The sequence below is a fragment of the Penicillium longicatenatum genome (genome assembly GCF_028827895.1).
Source record: "Penicillium longicatenatum strain IBT 33135 chromosome Unknown contig_1_segment0_segment0, whole genome shotgun sequence".
In the NCBI taxonomy this organism is placed as follows: Eukaryota; Fungi; Ascomycota; class Eurotiomycetes; order Eurotiales; family Aspergillaceae; genus Penicillium; species Penicillium longicatenatum.
In genome coordinates, this window is record NW_026643119.1 from 270,008 (window position 1) to 289,895 (window position 19,888).

At 48.8% G+C, this 19,888-nt stretch overlaps 8 protein-coding genes across 8 annotated transcripts; 4 read left to right on the plus strand and 4 right to left on the minus strand.

Moving 5' to 3' along the window:
- Positions 1 to 286: 286 nt before the first annotated feature.
- On the minus strand, positions 287 to 1,303 carry N7484_000877 (uncharacterized protein; the record flags this gene model as incomplete). Its single annotated transcript, XM_057111297.1, has 1 exon — positions 287 to 1,303. One exon carries the CDS (start codon positions 1,301 to 1,303, stop codon positions 287 to 289), a length of 1,017 nt encoding a protein of 338 aa, XP_056976034.1.
- Positions 1,304 to 1,567: 264 nt separating this feature from the next.
- Positions 1,568 to 4,656, minus strand: N7484_000878 (DEAD/DEAH box helicase; the record flags this gene model as incomplete). The annotated part of the gene is made up of 2 exons (XM_057111298.1): positions 1,568 to 3,395; positions 3,443 to 4,656. The coding sequence occupies 2 exons, from the start codon at positions 4,654 to 4,656 to the stop codon at positions 1,568 to 1,570; spliced, it is 3,042 nt and encodes a 1,013-aa protein (XP_056976035.1).
- A 1,966-nt stretch (positions 4,657 to 6,622) lies between these two features.
- Positions 6,623 to 8,160, minus strand: N7484_000879 (trehalose-6-phosphate synthase; the record flags this gene model as incomplete). Its single annotated transcript, XM_057111299.1, has 4 exons — positions 6,623 to 6,969; positions 7,016 to 7,389; positions 7,450 to 7,819; positions 7,878 to 8,160. 4 exons carry the CDS (start codon positions 8,158 to 8,160, stop codon positions 6,623 to 6,625), a joined length of 1,374 nt encoding a protein of 457 aa, XP_056976036.1.
- Positions 8,161 to 9,024: 864 nt separating this feature from the next.
- On the plus strand, positions 9,025 to 10,798 carry N7484_000880 (xylulokinase; the record flags this gene model as incomplete). Its single annotated transcript, XM_057111300.1, has 2 exons — positions 9,025 to 9,525; positions 9,578 to 10,798. 2 exons carry the CDS (start codon positions 9,025 to 9,027, stop codon positions 10,796 to 10,798), a joined length of 1,722 nt encoding a protein of 573 aa, XP_056976037.1.
- A 415-nt stretch (positions 10,799 to 11,213) lies between these two features.
- N7484_000881 (oxygenase MpaB family protein) lies at positions 11,214 to 12,113 on the plus strand (the record flags this gene model as incomplete). Its single annotated transcript, XM_057111301.1, has 1 exon — positions 11,214 to 12,113. The coding sequence occupies one exon, from the start codon at positions 11,214 to 11,216 to the stop codon at positions 12,111 to 12,113; it is 900 nt and encodes a 299-aa protein (XP_056976038.1).
- Positions 12,114 to 13,139: 1,026 nt separating this feature from the next.
- N7484_000882 (uncharacterized protein) lies at positions 13,140 to 14,384 on the plus strand (the record flags this gene model as incomplete). The annotated part of the gene is made up of 1 exon (XM_057111302.1): positions 13,140 to 14,384. The coding sequence occupies one exon, from the start codon at positions 13,140 to 13,142 to the stop codon at positions 14,382 to 14,384; it is 1,245 nt and encodes a 414-aa protein (XP_056976039.1).
- Positions 14,385 to 14,831: 447 nt separating this feature from the next.
- N7484_000883 (uncharacterized protein) lies at positions 14,832 to 15,664 on the minus strand (the record flags this gene model as incomplete). Its single annotated transcript, XM_057111303.1, has 2 exons — positions 14,832 to 15,040; positions 15,130 to 15,664. 2 exons carry the CDS (start codon positions 15,662 to 15,664, stop codon positions 14,832 to 14,834), a joined length of 744 nt encoding a protein of 247 aa, XP_056976040.1.
- Positions 15,665 to 17,370: 1,706 nt separating this feature from the next.
- N7484_000884 (rhomboid protease PCP1) lies at positions 17,371 to 19,301 on the plus strand (the record flags this gene model as incomplete). The annotated part of the gene is made up of 5 exons (XM_057111304.1): positions 17,371 to 18,193; positions 18,246 to 18,349; positions 18,409 to 18,742; positions 18,796 to 18,970; positions 19,028 to 19,301. The coding sequence occupies 5 exons, from the start codon at positions 17,371 to 17,373 to the stop codon at positions 19,299 to 19,301; spliced, it is 1,710 nt and encodes a 569-aa protein (XP_056976041.1).
- Positions 19,302 to 19,888: the final 587 nt, after the last annotated feature.

Consider the following 19,888-nt stretch of genomic DNA (forward strand, 5'->3'; position numbering starts at 1 on the left):
GTCATACCCTACTTGGGGGCGTACAGTCAACCTCAACCTTCCCTTCAGTAGTACGGGGAGGTGAAAATCTGCCTTAATGAGCATAATGAAGCCATTTATACCATAAACATGCGTCCTGTAGTAGGAAAGTTTCAGGATAGTAGGTCGACCTAAGGAGTAGTGGCACGAGCAAAATTTCATTATTAGGACTGCAGTCACAGAGATCAAACATTTCTCACTCGGATTTTCTGAGCCCATCTACTCCCCGTTCTTGTGTTTTAACTCTCAATATCAAGCATTTCAATCCTCAAGCCCACATCTCTCTGAACTTTGTGTCAAACTCAGTCTTGAGAAGATTGAACCCATTGTAAACCAAGAGCAAGGACTTTTGATCATCCTGCCTTTCTTCGGCTTTCTCCTTTTGTTCGGCCTTCTTTCGCCGCAGCGGTCGAGGCTCGGGTTCCTGCTCCACCGAAAAATGTGCCGGCTCATCAACCATCTCGTCTTCCCAGCTGTCTAGCAGTTCGCTTGATGGAGCACGAGGTCCCTTGCGGACCGAAGCAGGTTTCATCACCGGCCTTGGATGAACTTTATCCGCTGGGGTCGTTAGAGTCTCATTTGTAGTCTGACTATCGTCATCAGCGATTCTGTCATCATCAACCTGAATCTCATGAAGATCACCACCACCGGCGACGTCAAGAATCTCAATATCCGAGCTTCCATGTGGGTTCAGAATGTTCTTCAGGCTGGCAGTAATGGTTGCAAGCACCATGGAGAAATCGTTCAGTTCGTACCAGATATCACTTCGACGAATCCCATTGGCCTTTTCCAGCTCGTGGATATTTCCATGCTTAAAAAAGTCATAGAGATATGCATTCAGCGGAGCACGTTTAGAGGCGATAGGTACGTAGGGAACCACGGACTCCTCAAGCCACACATCTTGACGGACTGTTTCGCACAGATCGGCAACGGTATCCCACTTGTCGCCACAACCGGAGAGAGCATAGAATGGAGATATGATTTTTGGGGCAGAGCGATGGAGCTGAGTATCAATAACACCGAGCTCCTCAGCCGATTTGTCTCCCCCACACTCGGCACCGCTCAATGGTAGGTGGTTATCACGCGTGTCGACATGCTGGTTGATAAAGGTGGACACATAACCAGAGTAAATATCTCGTACCTGGCGATTGTGCTTGGCTAGTGCCTTAGCTGCTCTCTTCGGCAATTCCGGAAGTACTACAACGGAGGGACTCCTTTTACCTGCGGTGCGATATGACTCTATCGTGGATTGACGCAAAGGTTGCCGTTTGAAAATGTGACACATAACGAGCATGAGTGTCTGCAGAGAACTCTTCGATCCCTGAGAGATATGTTTGCACACACTATGAAAGTACCCAGAGTCCAACAGAGCGTGGAAGGCAAAGCTGGAGCTTTCTGTGTAATACAGATGAGACACAAAGCCCGCGGAATTTAACGGAGCTCCATTGCTGTCAATAAGTCGATTCCGCCGAAGGTATTCAATCGAAAAACGGAGATAATGTAGCACCGTATGCTTCATCTCTGGACCGCCCAGGCAGATGCGAGGACTTTACAGGAGAGAATTGATAGACTTCACCGCCGATGGTGCCTGGTCAGAGCCATGCAATAGAATGAAAAGCCGCAGAACTAGACTAGTCGTAACGGGAAAATGACCATTTAGATCTGGAAGCCTTGAACTGACTAGACGGTGAATCTTGGCAGTGGGAACATTCTGAAAAACAACATTTCCCAGCAAATCAAATCCACGACGTCCTGCTCGTCCGGACGCTTGTCGAAAGTTGAGTGACGTGAGGAATAACGAATCCCCCGAGAACACGACCGTTTTGCATGGCATATTGATACCTAAGGCTAATGTGCCCGTTGCAATAACGACGCGCAAAAACCCTCTGCGGAATAAGATTTCACAGACTTGGCGGTACTTGCGATTCATACCGGCATGATGCACACCAATGCCACGCTCGAGGGCATCTATCAGCCACCGTGGAATATCGCGCCATTCAAGGTCCTCGGTGTACTTCAAGAATTCTGACTGTGACACCTTTTTTGGATCAGCTAAGCTGAACCTTTCCAAAGGTCTTTCTGGATCGAAGAGCTCCCACATACTGCCTTCAGCAAATGCCGCGTCTCTAATCTCGTCGGCGCGAGAAGTTGCCTGATCTTCGGATCTTTTCTTCTTTGGCGTTTTGATGGCCTTCTTTTTGGCTCCCTCCTGAGACTTCTTCCACTCGCTCCACTTACTGAGCTTTGCCTTCCATGCTTGGCTTTCTAATTTCCATGCAGATTCCGCCTTTCGCAATTGGGCCAGTAAGTGCTGACATATTTCTTCACACTTTCCCCGGTCAAAATTGAAAAATAGCGCTGGGAGTGCACGTTGAGCATGGAGGGAGCAAATTAGTGGAAGGGTCGTAGATAAGAGCTCGTCGTCCTGTGGCACATCCGGCCAAGGTGAACTCGATGAAGTTTCCGCTGCGTCAGCAGTGGTTTTTGAACCGGCATTATCTTCCCCCAATTGAAGTAGAAGTGCCTCAAAAGGAGAATTCCTATCTTTCATCCAGTTACTGACGAGCTCAATCAATGATTCCTGCCATTCAATGACGTCCTTCTTCCCGATTATGGTATCAGAGAAAAAAGAGGACGGGCTGAGAGAGGCATCAACCGGGAAGTTTTCAGTCTTTAAGCAATGCAATGCTTTCCATAAGGTCAAACAGTCCCGTGGCTCAAGACTAAAGTCATTCGGTATCCCTCTTGAACGATCGACCAAGCTCAAAACAGGATGCATACACTTCATGTCATCGGCCAGGTCAAGTCCCAACTGGTATAAACCACTAGGATTGGAAAAGCCCTTGAATGAAAAACTTCGAGGAGGACAATACTCATAATTCCTTAGATCGGAATATCTGTGCTTATGCGAAATCATCTTCAAGTCGTGCCCGTTCACGCCCTGAGCACGCTTGAGCCAACTGTAGAACTCGTCAGGATTCCCAACTGTAGCCGACAAGGCAATGATAGGACACGGAGCCAAAAGCAGCAGTTGCTCCCAGATGACACCTTCCTTGGCTTGGCCGATGCTATGGATCTCATCAAAAATGATTCGCTTTAATCGTGGTGTCCATAATTTGGCGTTAGTTGGAGAAAGCATCATGATCTGGAGAATGTGGGGGACTGTGATGAGGATTTGACAACCGTTTGGATTATTGATTCGATGATCCCTAGTGTGAATGGCCCATACCGACCTCCCAGTCATCTTTGCAGGGTATGCTTTCAAGAATCGAGCCTGTACCTCAGCCGCGATTTGATTTACCAGTGCCTTTGTGGGAGCCACATAAACAAGGATGCCATCATTATCTTCTTTTAGGACCTGCTTCATCGCATAGAATCTGTCTTTATTCAGTATGGGTGGCTCGTAAAATAGAAGTAAACTCACGAGATAAATGTCTTTCCTGCGCTGGTTGGGGCTACGATGAAGGCGCTCATCTTTGCATCAATCTGATCCAATACCTCTCTTTGCCATAGATCAGGCTCAAAGTCGGGTGTTCGTGGGTCTGGCAAAGAGCCTATGCCACGCTCCATGAATGGCCCCCCATGCATAAGCTGGAAATCTACTCCAGACATCCCGACCAAATTCTTCGGCTTCTGGGGTATGGTTAAAGGCTTGAATGATAGCGTCTGCTTAGTGTGAACTGATAGAGAGACCACTGGTAATCCGAGACACTGGCAGATTTGCCGGACATATTCAGGAATATCAACACTGACACCGTGTCTCAGTTTCATCAGACGAGTGAGCACTCCCCACATGTATGTCAAAGTAATCGAGTTGGTTCCATCTTTGTGTTTTTCGTGATTATTAATGGCTTGAAACGATGCATCAAGAAGGTAAGCTAGAACTTCAGCCTCTAGGCTATTGCGACTATCCTTTGGCAGTTTGGACAAGTATTCCTCCGCAATATAGATTCGAGTCATTGGATCCTGGGGTCCTTTTGCCATGGCTTCGAGCTGAGTCTTCCACTTCAGCCTTTGCTTTCGCTCTCCATCAGCTACCTTCTGTTGAATAGTCGCCGCAGCCATCTCCCTGACGGAAGGTCTTCCAGTTCCTGGGCGAGCTTTCACTTGGGGTGATGAATACGTCTTTTCACCTTTAATTGAAGGGGATCCAGCAACCACAATATCTCGCTGAGACATTCCCGAGGACCCCAATAAGCTTTCTGCATACTTCTCCATCTCCGCCATATAAAACTGGTTTCTTTTGTGGTATCGAGCAAGCTCTTTGGGGGTCAAAGAAGGCATCTTTTTTGAATCAAGGGGCTTCGAGTTGTGCCAATGAGTCTGTTCTATGAAATTCATGGAAGCCTTAAGGTTGTCCTCTGCACCCACTGAGCCATCCACATCGATATGAACGGGCGCAAGATGATCATCAAAGACCTTGTTCCTAAATGGGAGAGCATTCGTACCTCCAAGTTGCCGAAATTGCTTTCCCTCGGCCTTTTTGCCCGTGGGCTTTGGAGGGCTCTTTTTGCTTTTCTTAATCACCGCCAGCCGCAGCCCTACGCCACAGAGCCGATTCACCAGTGATACAAGGGCATTGAATGGCAGCAGGGTTGCTTGTGAAATGATGTTATCAGTTCCATGTTTCTTTGTCATTCTGTGGACCCTGAGGAAAAGTCTTCCATCAAACAGGTCTGCAAGATCACAGGGAAGCTGATGAGCCCTCATGGACATCTGCCAATCCTTTGAGCCAAGTACATCTCTGGCTATTTGAAAAAAGGTGTTCATGAACAAGGAGTTCTGAAAATCGACGACCTGTACAGCTCGATCTTCGAGCTGAGTACATTGCAGAAGTACAAGATGTAAAATAACTGCTGCGGCTTCTTCTGTCGATTCGGCACTCAGCGAAAACTCCTTGAAAATAACCACAAGGGTGATGATCACAAGGCATTGGCGTTGGGTTAATGACGGCTGCTCATGAATCACCTGCTTTAAGATAGTCTCCAATTCTTTCAAGCTCGGATCTCCCTGTGCTATACTGTTTACCTGACCATTCGACCCCGGGTAACCTATCAATTGGCCCGTACTTTCTGGAATAAGCGTGTTTGTGAACAGGATCTCTTGTGGTAAAGCCCCACGTTTCTGTCTGAAAACCCCCTCGATGACCATGGACATTACCTGTTATACGTCAATACTTGTCCGCGGCCCGGGACTAGCGGCTTACAAACCTTTGTGTCACGAAAATCTAAGCTATTGATGAGAGAAATATTGCATCCATGAGCAATAAACCAGCAGATCATTCGCCTGAGGTCAGCTCTGAATGTTTCTCTGTACATAGAAACTTCACCCTTGTTGTCCCCAAGCTCGTTATCGTCACTTTCGCTCTCCGAGTTTGATTCTTCATCACTTGAATTTTCATGCTCTTCTTGTTCCGCCAAGGCCCCGTCATGACACATGAACAAGTAAGCCCCCAGGTTCACTAGATGTGCTTCGAATTCGGGCGATTGGAAACTTTCGAATTTCCGCACTTGGAGGCACCGTGCTTCCTGAAGAGAAACTGAAGTCAAATGCTGTATGACAGCCTCCCGAGCAAGAAGATATCGGATATGGAGAGCCTTGTCAACACCACAGGGAACGCAAAGTCTTGCATTTTGGGCAAAGAAGACGATTTCGAAGACACATCTGCGCTTTTGAAGCTTTTGCAAGAACCTTTCCACCAGATAGGTAGCGTGAAGAATCTGGAGTCCCGGGTAAAAGTCGAGCTTCTCGTTAGAAAAACATTCCAAGAGAAGTGAGTCGCCGTCGATAATAAAGGTTTCACGACCGACGAAGTCCCCAACAAGGTCCACGACTCGTGAGCCTATTCGATGATACCTGCATCCTTTCACGGTCAGAAATACGTGTAATTTGCTTTTCACATGGGAGAGCAATTCACCATTCTAAAAGGCCTTTCTGGTCCATGGGGGGCTGATGATAAAGTAAAGAGACTTGGGAGTTCAGTAAGATATGGAGACAGAGGAGGCTGACTTCGGGTAGGGGGAGCAAATGCTATATCGGAATGCCTTGAGTCGCCAGGTTGAGAAGAGCAAGAGGACGTCTAGGTAGGTGGAGAGGGGCAAAGTCGCCGATTGTTTGCTAATAATATACTGGGAAATGAGTGAAGATACTATGAAGCTTGGGCGGTGAGAGAGATGAGCGAATCATCATCGCCTGGGCGGAGGCCTCTAGCAGAATGAGAACCAATGGGATGCCTACACTGCAAACACCCTTGGACCGCCAACGCAAGCGCTTGCCAACAACCTTGTCAATACTGCATCGACGAGCAAATATGTACCAATCATGATCTTCCGGAACCGCTCTTCCACTAAACGCGCCCACTGTTATCTATATCCTATGGAAGGGCGCATAATTTCCTAGGTTCCAAATTTGTATGAGTAGAACATGTGTTGATTGCCGAAAACATTGTAGTCTGAAGTACACGGACCTAGCCTTCAAAGGTAAATTACGTGCAGCTTCGTCCTGCCTTGTCCCCAACTCTCGAATTCAGCTTCTCAAGGAAAGTTTGACCCCATCGTGAACTATGATCGTCAGTCGCAGAGTCGTATGGCGCAAAACAGGATGCTCACCTCGTATACTTTTGGACGAAATCCCGAAGCTGTTCAGACTTCCGTTTGCGCTCGGCAGGATCGAGATTAAGCGCCTTGAAGATAGCCTCAGACATCTCCGTCTTGTTAGCTGGGTGGAAACAAATACTTCCTTCTTGCATAAATGAGGCTGCGCCTGCAAACTCGGATAAAATCAGAACGCCGTTTCGCTTCTCCTGGCAGGCGACATATTCAAAAGAGACCAAATTCATTCCATCTCGAGTGGAAGTGAGGAGGCATGCATCGGCGATCGAGTAAAGAGCTGCTAATTCTTTGAAAGGAACAGATCGGTGCATGTACAGCAATGGGGTACCATCGGGTGTGGCTATTCAGTCAGTCTGGTAACCATATACTTTCATGCAAGAACGTACCGTGTTTGCCGTTGATTTTGCCAGCCAATGTACTTAGCTCTGTTTCCAACTCTTGGTATTCCTTGACATCCTCGCGACTAGGCACCGCGACTTGAATGAGAACGACCTTGTTTCGTAGCTCCGGGTGATCGTCCAAGAAGGAATCGTATCCTTTCAGCTTCTGCGTCAGACCCTTGATATGGTCTAGTCGATCCACCCCAACGATGACCGTCATCCCCTTGTACCTCTCTTCAAGAGTCTTAATTCGCTCTACGACATCGGGGCTTTTCAGCGTATCGGTGAATTTCTGTGGGTCGATACCGACGATAAACTTGTCAACGCAAACCAGCCGATTCTTGTACTGTATTTGATTCGGAATTTCTGTGCGTGCACCGCTTGAAGAGAGTCAGCATTCTGTCCTCGACAGATCAAGAAAAAAAGACTCAAAAACTCACAGCAAATTCGAACAAGTTTCGATGAAATTCTGCATGTACTCATCCGTATGGAATCCGATAAGATCACTGGCTAGCAAGCCATCAATCAAATCTTTGCGAACAGGCAGGGCTCTCCAGAAATCACCCGCCGGGAATGGAGTGTGCAATGAGAACCCAATTGCGCAAGATTTGCCCTGCTGTTCAAGTCGGGAACGCAGAAGTCCTGGCAATAGCATCAGGTGGTAATCATGAATCCAGATCAGATTCCCACTGTCAGCTGCATTGGCGATCTGATCGGCAAACACTTCATTGACGCGTCTATAGGCCTGCCAGGGACCATCGTCGAATGTCACTCCTGACTGGTAGTGTAGTATCGGCCATAGAATGCGGTCTAGTAAAAGGGTCAGACAAGACTTCCCGCAAGATATCGAGGAAACCTTGGAACTTACTAGAGAATCCATTGTAATGCTCCTGTGCAAGATCATCGTCTAGGAAGATCGGACAGGCATTGTGTTCTTCCAAGCTCTGCGATACTTGCTCCCTGTCTGCAGTGTCCTTGACTTCAATTCCTGGCCAGCCAAACCATTGGAACTTGGTAGTTTTCAATCCCGACAATGCCGTGACTAGCCCTCCGCTCGAGATCGATGATTGATACCCTCCATCGACTCGTTTGACAGACACGGGAAGCCGGTTGGAAACCACAAGTAAGCTTCTTTGCTCGTCGATCGACATGGCGATGGAGTTGAGACTTGGTATTTCAGTAAAGCCGAGGTGCGTTGAGTGGAAGTAGTTTACGATATGGTCTTGATGTGTTCTCCGTCCAGGTAATATAGGCAAGCGTCGATTATGAGGAGATCTCTGTCGCCTCTTGCCCCTGGCATGGCAAAGGCTAATTTACGTCACTATGAACATTGCAGCCAGCAACAATTGAAACTTGGTTCATGAGAGAGATTAGACAGGGCATCCCAGGCCCAAAAATCTGGGAATTGAGAAGAGCAATCACAATTGCATTTGAGAAGCTGAACGCTGGGGTTCATCGATGAATAAGGCTCTCGAAGTATATACAATTCTGATGACGGAGCCCACCTTCCTCGTGAATTGAGTTTTGAATTGTCCATTAGCTCAGAGATCGGGAGATTCTAGAAGGATAAATCTCGTTAGCCCTGGAGCACTGGTGGGGCTGAATTCAAATTCAACCGAGATAGCTATTAGCAGAGCTCGCATTTAGCCGGCAACCCCAAATGCCAAACCCCAGAAGCTAACGGGTTAATTGGGTTCTCGTGATAAATGCTATCTTCGAGCTTCACCGGGGTCGATTGTGTTTACTCAATTAACCTTGAAAGGTTGAAAAGCAGAAAGCAAACCTGTTGTCTTACTCATGCCAGATCCACCGGAGGGGCTTTGACATCATCACGGACTCATGTCCCCCGGATCCCGCAAGGGCTCGTAGTCTACTTGCCGCATTTTGCCCGCAGGATAAATTCACTATTCACCCCACCTGGACATATAGATATAAGCCGACCGCTCATCTCTGCCCAAGTGACTTCTTCTTATACGTGTTATGCTAGCGACATTGCGGTCCTGAATTTACCCCTCATGGCGTCGCAATCTCCCCTCTACATCGGGTTCGACCTGTCAACCCAACAATTGAAGGGTTTAGTCGTCAATTCCGACCTGAAGGTCGTTTATATCGCCAAATTCGACTTCGATGCCGACTCTACCGGGTTCCCGATCAAGAAGGGTGTACTCACAAATGAAGCCGAGCATGAAGTGTTCGCCCCGGTCGCATTATGGCTGCAGGCGTTGGATACCGTGTTGGAGAGCCTTCGCAAACAAGGGTTGGACTTCAGCCGGATTAAAGGAATCAGCGCCGCGGGACAACAGCATGGAAGCGTTTATTGGGGTCTTGAGGCGGAGTCCATGCTTCAAAACCTCGATCCGGGGAAGTCGCTAGAGGAACAGCTGCCCCCCGCATTTTCCCACCCATACAGCCCCAATTGGCAGGATTCAAGCACCCAGAAGGAGTGTGATGAATTTGACGCAATCCTCGGCGGCCCAGAGGAGCTGGCTCAGGTGACTGGAAGCAAGGCGCACCACGTAAGAGACCAGGCCCGCGTTGTGATGAAAGGCGTACTGACATCATAACCAGAGATTCACCGGTCCCCAAGTCCTCCGATTTACCAGAAAGCACCCCGAAGTCTACCAGAAAACAGCCCGCATCTCTCTCGTCTCCTCCTTCCTTGCCTCCCTTTTCCTCGGCCATGTCGCCCCCTTCGATATCTCGGACGTGTGCGGCATGAATCTGTGGAACATTAAGAAGGGCGCCTACGACGCTCGTCTCCTGCAGCTTTGCGCCGGTAAATTCGGTGTCGAGGACCTGAAGCAGAAGCTTGGTGATGTGCCCGAGGATGGCGGACTACACTTGGGATCCATCCACCAATATTACATTAAGCGTTACGGCTTCAGTCCCGATTGCACGGTGATCCCAGCGACCGGAGACAACCCAGCAACCATTCTGGCATTGCCCCTGCTGCCTTCAGATGCCATGGTATCACTGGGTACATCTACAACCTTTTTGATGTCCACCCCCAGCTACAAGCCCGACCCTGCCACCCACTTCTTCAACCACCCAACCACCCCCGGACTATACATGTTCATGCTCTGTTACAAGAACGGTGGTCTCGCACGTGAATATGTCCGCGACGCCCTCAACGAAGGTCTCAAAGACACCGCCGAGGAACCTTGGGCCATCTTCGACAAGCTTGCATTGACTGCCCCTGCACTAGGCCAAGCGATCACAACCGACCCCATGAAGATGGGCCTCTTCTTCCCGCGGCCAGAGATCGTACCTAACATCCACTCAGGACAGTGGCGATTCATCTATGACCCAAAGACCGCTACCCTGACCGAGACAACGGAGGGATGGACAGTGCCTCAAGATGAGGCCCGCGCCATTATTGAGAGCCAGATGCTATCGCTCCGGCTTCGATCCAAGGGCCTCACACAGAGCCCTGGAAACGGGCTGCCAGCCCAGCCACGACGGGTATACCTGGTCGGTGGTGGGTCTAAGAACAAGGCAATTGCCAAAATCGCCGGTGAGATCCTCGGAGGTGTGGAGGGTGTTTATAAGCTCGACATTGGTGACAATGCCTGTGCCCTTGGTGCTGCATACAAAGCTGTGTGGGGTATCGAAAAGGAGCCAGGTCAGACCTTTGAAAGCCTTGTTGGTCAGCGATGGAATGAGGATGATTTTATTGAGAAGATCGCGGACGGATATCAGCCTGGCGTGTTCGAGCAGTACGGCATGGCTGTTGAAGGGTTTGAGAAAATGGAGAACCAGGTCGTGCGGCAAGTGCGAACTGAGAAGTAAATTTGCCGGTATGAGCCAGATGAATGAATGACTAGGATGAATTCAAGACTTTCCCATCTACACGTCCATAGCTTCCCAGCTTGGTATACCGGCGGAACATAGCATAGGCCTGGAGTGGGTTCCCTATCTTAGAGGAGGAGGCGCGAGCGTAAGATGCAGCCAATATTACTGGATGCGTCATCATGAAGATCTGCAAACCGCGGCTTTCTAAGGCGTTCACATGAGCCGAGCCTAGATACATCATTTTCATGTGGATACAATGTGGGGACTTCAAGGTTCTCCATGCCGTTTTTAGGTTTCCTACTTCTTCCATTTTGCGGGGAAACCACTGTTCATTTTGCTTATTGTTCAGTACTCCCCCACTCCCTTCCCTTCACGATATATCCTATCTTCTGAAGCACAAAGCAATACCAAAATGTCTCGCTCTTCAGTATCATCCCTAGAGAATGAAAAGGATGGAGCTTTACCTCAATCCCAACACAATGAGTCGGATGTCACAACAGATTCCGGGCGCCTCCACGCCCTCGAGCAGCTAGAGATCCTCCCCCAAATCCTACAAGAAGGAATTCTATTCGCAGGCTCCGGTGCAGCACTCCTCCTCCAAGCAGCAATGCCCGAAATCCGCGAAGAGGAAAGCAACAACGAAAGCCCCCAAGATCTCGCCACCGAGCTCCTCGACGCCCTCCAAGCACATCTCAGCTATACTTCAACCTTAGTCTTCGGCACTCGCGCCGAACGCAAAACCCTCCTGGAGATGTTACACCGCGGTGAAGCCCCGGGTCTAGGCGGCGGGCATAATAACCGATTTGCGCACCACCCTCCCCTTCAGCTTTGGATGGCCGCAACGTTGTACGCAACTGCAACGGATTTCTATCAGCGTGTCTACGGCCGTATTGATTATCAAACCGCTCAGCAGGGATACGCTGAGTTTACCATGCTAATGAACTGCCTCGGTATTCCCCCAGGTACATGGCCTGAGACCCGACAGAAGTTCTGGTCTTACTGGGATGATCAAGTGAGCAAATTGGTTGTCTCGGCCGATGCGGCGCGCTTTGCGAAGGATCTTCGGGAGAGTACCGATATGCCGAAGTGGGTGCAGCGGATTAAACCTTTTCTTCGTGTTGTTACTATTGAGATGTTGCCACCAAAGCTGCGTGAGGCTTATGGGTTAAGGTCGACTAAGGCTACCCGTGCTTTGTATCGTACTTGGATGGGATTTTCGACGGCTGTGTATCCTGCCATGCCGAGTAAATTGCGTGCATATCCGTTGCGTTATTATCAGGATCGTCTTCGGGGCAAGTTGAAAGTTGCTTGATATTGATGAAAGTATTCAGTCGTTCTTTATAAACCTTGTTGCTTCATTGTCGTTTCCTATATACCTAGTCTATGAAACATGCTCCTTTTAAAGCCTTGTCATAGTTTCGAAGTCTATTTGGAGTTTTCATGCCTCATGCTATCTATAAGGTGTGGAAATCTCATGGGTCATGAATTTGGTATCGCCATTATGAGTGACATAAGAAGGGCACCTTTTTTCAAGAGAGGAGCAGAAAATGGCATAATCGCGTAGGGAGTGGCACCCAAGTATTCTCTGTTCGATAATTCATCATTTGATAGATCATGACTGTTGGCCTGCACGTATTTAGGGTCATATTCACCTGCCAAGGTGCTCGATATGGTACCTTGATAAGGAGAACCATTACCCATGTCCTAGTTGTAGCTAAGGCTAATCGGACGAAGCATTGCCTCTATCACTTATTAGACGCTCTCCAATACTTAGCGAGTCAAGAATGCAAAAATATTATGAGCGCATCAATCACATGTAGCTAATCAAATGCCAATAATGGAATGCCTCGGGTGTGACTGTAGTACCTGTACAACCAACCTGTCTTAACCTCCAACGGACCACACGTTCCTGCATGTCTTCAGACAGTCTGTCAGGTCAACTCCAATGCCTCAAGCAGCAACCACTTTAGGAAATATATGAGCTTCTTTGTGTTGAAATAAGATAGCTTCAAGCTTATAGCGCTTCACGACTAATGAGGAGATCAAGAGATAGTCAATACTTACATTGATAGCTTTCAACAAGACCGCTCATATGCGCTATGATTAGTTTCTCCAATAAAGCCTACGATTTACTAACACCCGGAAGAGAACTCAATGCCAAATACAGGGCAACGTAGCACGGAATGATACTTTTCGATCGAAACCCACCGAAAAGAGGGGCTCAATGCCTGACCAAATTCATATATTATCAGCATAATCACCGCTATTTACTCCAGGAAATAATTTCTGTTTCCTACGTACAGCCTTCCCATTCTAGACAGCTAACTTAAACTTGACTATGTCATCGCTTCCTGCTCAAGCAGCCTCACAGGCAGACCGGATTCTTCGAGAGGGATATGCAAAGATCTACCAGTCCCACACAGTCTTGCTGACTGGAAGTACGGGTTCACTTGGAGGATGCCTCTTATACAAATTAGCATTGCAGCTGCCCACTCGCAAAATCTACGCATTGATCCGTGGAAAGCCGGAGGAAGCCATCGCAAAGTGGAAGAAGGCCATGCCAAACCAATACCAGGCCATCCTCGCCTCCAAAAAGGTAGAATTCGTGATAGGGAACATCCGGTCAACCGATTTCGGTCTCCAGCCAGCCATCCTCCAGGAATTACAAGAAAAAGTCACCTTGGTCATCCACGCAGCAGCTAAGATAACCCTCGACGCAAACCCCCTGGACGCATTCGAAAATAATTGCCTCCCAGCCCTGGAACTAGCCCGTGTCGTCTCACGATTCCGCCGACTGAAGCTACTCGTCCTGATTTCAACCGCATACGTGAATAGCTTCCTCCCTGACGGTCCAGTTCTAGAAAAACCATACAGTCTCACCGATGAAGACCCCGAGCAGGAACTTGCATCCGTGTTATCCCTAAACAAATCACCACATACAACAAGATTCTCATCTAGCTACGCCCAAGCCAAATACATCATGGAACGAATCATCCTCCAGCGCTTCACCCTCCTTCCAATCCTCTTACTCCGCCCCACGATATTTGGACAGGCCATCCGGGACCCATATCCACTCTACGGACTGGAGAATTCCACACCCATGAACAAGTTCTTCCAACACTTCATGGAAGATTCAGGCGCAACACAGATCTGGCACTCGGCGAAAGGGTACAGCACAGGTGCCAACATCATAGACGAGGTACCCGTAGACTTTGTCGCGAATGCATGTCTCTTGCATGCTGCGGCCCGCACAACGGGAATAATACAAGTTGGATCTGAACTGTACGAGCCCTTTACCTTTGATGGGTACTTGGACATTGTGCATAGTAATGCGCCGCCGGCGATTCGGAAGGAGCTTCCTGAAATTATTTTCACGGAAGATTGGGATTCGCCGCAGTGTTTCTTGGCTGACATGGTGCAAATTGCGTCGAGGAATTGGCTTTTTGATTGTGGGAGGTCTTATTGGTTGAAGCAGGTTGGTGGGCCGTTGAGTATGCGGGCTTGCAAGCCTGAGGTCGATAGTTTGAATCGGAAACGGATACATCGGATCTATGGGCAGAGTGTGGAAAAGGCTCGTATGTGATGATAGGCGTTGTGATTAGGGCAGGGATTATTGGAAGATATAGCCACGGCACTATTTTCTCAAGTGATTTGGCTTTCCATTAACAACTCGTCTCGAGGACTCCTATACGCTCAAAGTTTGTTTTTCCAATACATATTGAATTCATTGAGCAGAAGGGCCTATATACCTTGAATTACACGGTTCGAAATTTTCTAAACATGTCCTATTGTCAGTGCACGATGCTTGGCATTTGACTCGGAATAAGGAAATCCGACGTCTTATTATACTGAACTGGTGCGACCACGGATATTAGAGCTGACAACGAGGCTCCTTGGCAATACTAAGTTTTCACGGCTACCTGAGTTACGAGGAACACATCTATTAAGCTGTAGGTTACTTGGGATGTTCGATAAACTTGGAGATCAAATTGAAGTCAGACAACTCTAGACATTATCATCTATTGCAAATTCAATTGCCCTTCACCAATCGGATGGCAGAGTATGGAAGGGCGCAGACCACCTGCCAAAACATCCACAGAAAGTCGCCCATAGGCCCGTTCGGATATTGCAACTCACGAGGTGAGATCTCGGCCGCGGTGAGGATAGTGTTGACAAGAGGTGCTGGGTAGTTCTCGCGGAGGTATTCGATCACAAGGTCGTGGCCATTTGTGATCCCGCCTATTTTATTATGAGCTCAGCTGCTTATAACTTGACAGAACTTGATGTAAGGGACCTAGATTTGAAAGAGATTGCAAGAACTTGCTTACCACACATCCAAAGATTTCCATCCTTAGTGACTCGCACCGTGTCATCCCAGATCTTGACATCGGGGAAGTTCTTTCTCAAATCGGGAATCAAAAATCGTGGTGCCGTGACCACTTTTCCCTTTGTGATGCCTGCATGAGCGACTACTAATGCCCCAGTACAGATACTGAGGATAATCACATTTGCGGCGTTGTGCTTTTGAAGGAAATCAAGGTATTCCTTTGCTGGGGGCATACGCTTGGGTGGCGGCCCGGGGAGATAGATCAAATCGAGTTTGCCTGGTGCCACTTCTGGATCATTCAGTGCATGTGTGATAGGAATTGAGGTCTGAGATGTGAGGTCGCGGTGGCAAGTCGGTCCGTCTATGCTAATGTAAGAGATCTTGCAAGGCCGGCCAAGGTCCACGATAGGCTTAGGGACTCCCAGTTCCTTTAGATATTCCGGGCTGGTCATAAAGAGGAGATCAACGGCTGCCAGATCGAGAAGCTGAACGACGTCCACAAGGAGGACACCAATATGAAGGAGCTTGGAAGCCATGTCGAGGACAGTTGAAGATGTTGAAGAGGTTGAGGGGATTTAGGGGTTGAGAGATTTGACACAGTTAAAGTGGAAGTTATCAAGTAAGCCAGAAAGGAGGGGCTAGGTGAGCAAGTGAGATACATGTGCAGGGGAAAACCACACCAGATGTGCAATTGAGAAGCAGGCCTTTCATGGGTCTATATCGTTGGGCCGCCAGAATCAACTTTCTTTTCCTAGTGTATTCGTGTTTCACCTTCCCATGCCCATTCAAGCAACGGGTCTACGGATACAACGTTTGATGTTCATGCATGAGGCCAAGTACCCCTCACAGCAGTCCGTAATAATCCGCGCAATTGAGCGCAGTGCATCATACGGAATACGATAAGGCAAGTAAGCGTGTTACAAAAATCTCTGTCCGTCATCCAACCATTCTGTATAGATGCATGTCACACAAGCACGACAGGACCAACCAAGCCCACTATCATTCCACAGATGTTATCCAGTGACTCAGCGTCCCTGATATGCTCCACTAAGGAGTCATCCTAGTATTCGTAAACCAGACGAAGGCAAGAGCGCATATAGATATATGAGCTGGTCTTGGGATGAACAACCTTGGGACGGCGGGAACACTGAGCGCAGGGCTTCACTTCTCATAATCGGCGTTCTTGTGTGAGCTGGCCACTCTCACCTAGACGACTCCAGTCAATCGGAACCCAAGCAAAGAGGTTACCTCAAGGCCACCCGGAGCAACAAGGCTGATCAACAGCCATCCAGCAAATGACAAACCAGTCATGACGGAATAAGCTCCCATTATAATAGATGTACTTATTCTGAAGTTATATTTGATGATCAAAGATGGAAGAATCCACAAGGCAAAGAGAAGGTGACAAAGACCGCTAGAATCCTAGCTTGACTTGATAATGTTTGTAAAGGCTGCTCGAATGCCACGGCGTGGTTGGAATGACAGATTTGCCAAGCTGTGCGGAATGATGGATGACGAAGGACAGATCTGGGTAGATCGGAAACTTCCGAGTAGTGTAACCAGGAATTTCGAAAGAGCCCATTCAACCAAAGGGCACGGGATAGTCGATTATGCGGAATGTTTCACACTTTTGAGTTGACGGCCCCTAAACGCTTATCGTGAAGGCTCGCGCGTAAGATTTAGACGGTATTGGTATAGGACATGACTAGCAGGAACTTCGAAGTGCTATCTTTATTGGGTGGCATGCTTCAGCGGTTGGCCTCCATTCTAAACCGGGCGACTGTGATGACGAACGTCCTAGGCGTGGCGTTAATACCCCGGATATTTAGTCTAATGCGTCCGTTCCCGGGTTTATGTATCCTTTCGTCTTATCTCACGAAGGCTTCGTCTACTTCCATATCCCAGTTGTATGGTCTATGTTGATGTGGAAGCTGATTAAGCCCTGCTGCAACCTACGCCATTTTGTCAATGCTGAGTCGGTAAGGGTTGCACGCTGTAGGCCCTCGAGGGCCCACGCGATACCGACCCGCACCTGGGTGACTACAGATCGGGTCACCCCTAAGATTATCTCCGATCACTCCTCACGTGACCTTTTTTCTGCATTAAACGCTTGTCACCGGCATCCGGGCGGAACAATCCGCGCGCCGGGATTGACCATGTAGAACCAACAAAAAAGTAACCCAAACAATTGATCTCCAAGAACCTACCCAATTTCCAGGCGCTCTTCGCCAGACTCTGAAATATGAGTAATGCGGTGGGAGTCGCATGGTTAATCCCATGCTCGGGGTTTCGATTCTCGAGCATGCTGTCGACGACCCTCCGGCCTCGATGCCGCGATCTTCGCTTACAGCCAAGCAGCATACACAGCAGCGCATTCAGTACCCTGCGCTGGTCTAGCTCACCAGGCTCCTTCCCTCGATCCGGTCGACCCTTGATCTCCCCCCTTTCACCTCGGCACTCCACGCCCGCGCCTCTCTACACCAGAACGAAAAGAACGCTAGCTCGTAAATCCTCACGAAAACCTGACTCTTTGCCTAGCGCAAATCTTGCCTCCGAAGCCGAGCTCAAGGCTGTTTTTCCCTCACAAATTTCCACCAAATTGGCCAATCGCACCCTGGCAGTCTTGCATGCGCGGAGGTTAGAGGGTACTCTGGATTTGGATCTCCCCGCGGAGATCACTCGTGCCGTCACCCAACCACAACTAGACACTGCTTTGGAATGGTTGCGGCAGAAATACCCCATTGATGAGGACTCTGCTATTCTAGCTCGGATTGAACGGGAGGACCGACAAGCGGAGGAAAAGTTAGTGCGACGCGCCGAGCAGCTCGGCCTTTACAAGCCACAGAGCGGCTCATACGAGGCTGAGCTCGGTGAGGGAAACTCGGTCTATGGAAAGAGTGTTCTCAAAGAGGCACGTGAGAAGAATGAAAAACGGTTGCTAGCCGAAAAGGAACGGAGGCGTCAGCAATGGTTGGAAGGTGAACACAAGGACCAGGAGCGTTTGCAGCGCCAAATTGAAGGCAGTAAAGCGCTGCAGCAATACCAGGAGTCGGCTTTAATGGAGGGTAGGCTCTATATCAACAAGCTTTTCGCGATCCATCATACTGACATCTGTAGCGCGTCCGCGGGCGGACCCTAACGAACGGCCGTTGCTCGCTTGGGTTCAAAAGCACCATATTGCGGGAACGCATAACCAAGCTGATGCAGTGGATATGACGACGGTATGTATGGTTAGGAATGACACTCAGTCTTATTGTGCTAATCAGTAGTTTCATTTCAGACCCAGCGCCTGCTAAGCTCTATACTTTTCGCTATCGGTGTCCTCGGCTGTTGCTATGTATTCGCCCAAAACTATGAGGCGCCCGCGAGAAAGGATCGCCTCTGGCCCAACGTTCCTCCGGCCGCGGCAACGGTGGGAGCTATCATTGGTGCCAATGTCGCTGTTACCCTGATGTGGAAATACGTTCCACCCGCGTGGCGACTGCTGAATCGCTTCTTCGTCATTGTTCCCTTTTATCCCAGCGCAGTGAGTATGATTGGCAGCACTTTCAGCCATCAAACATGGAGACATCTTTCCACGAACATGATTGTGCTGGGTATCATGGGAACTCGAGGTAACAGCTCCCCGTGTATGCCTCACTTGAACAGCAAACTTACCAATCTATAGTTCACGATGAACTCGGCCGCGGAAACTTCTTGGCCATCTACTTCGCCTCTGGTGCGATCGGGTCCTTGGCATCCTTGTCTCGCAACGTTCTATTGGGAGCTCTTGCCACCTCTTCTCTCGGTGCCAGTGCTGCTACTAGTGGTATTGTTGCCGCATGGTGCATGTATCATTTTGAGTATGTAGACCATGCCCAGTACATACTCTTGCTTCCAACAACTAACTCTTTCTTTAGTGACTCTCTTACCATGTGGGTCCTCCCCGATGGCTTTCAAGATCTTATTCGCACAGAGGGCTGGATTTTCCTCTCCTGTCTTGTAGGTCTCGAGATTCTGAGCATGGTGACTCCAGCTCGTTTCCTACGAGTCTTTCCCTTATCCAGACTTACCAAAATGGACCATGCAGCCCACCTCGGTGGGTACTTCGCTGGTGCTGGCTGTGGTTACTTTCTCGCGCAGAAAGAGAAGAAGTCCCGGGAGTCGACGTGGTTAGAGAAGCTTTTCCGCTGAGGACACTCGTATACCTACCTACCGGATTTCCTTTAACGGTTCCTGGCTTCTCCTTCTGTGTGAGTGCTCACACCTCTCGCCGCTTCTGCTCACTGGGCAGGGTTGAGCACGGTGTCAGGCGCAGTGATCGGATCACTGAGTCTGCCCTGAGTGATTTGATTCGCCCACTGAGCATAATATGTAGAAATAAATGGTACGCGTGAGCTACATTAATGAATGCAGTCATACTCTAATCTCCAAGGAAGTATCTCTTGGCAAACTCTTAGTATCTCGACATAGTTTACGCTCTCACGGGACCTGCCTATTCGTCAAGAAGACGCCAGTCAATACATAGAGCTAGGCTATCATAAGCAGCGCCTGCAAAGACTGGTATGAATCAATCATATGTGCCTGAATATCTCCCACAATTGTGAAGTTTTCGCTGTAGGGAGGGGATCCCCTGGCGCAAACTAAAAAGCTCTGTGAATAAGGACTTTGGCATTTTCTCGATTATTGAAATGGGTAGGTAGGTGGGTGCCCCGGTAGAAATTCATGGGTTCATCTTACTAGAAAGCGGAAAATGTGAGGGGATCAATTCAATGTGGGGC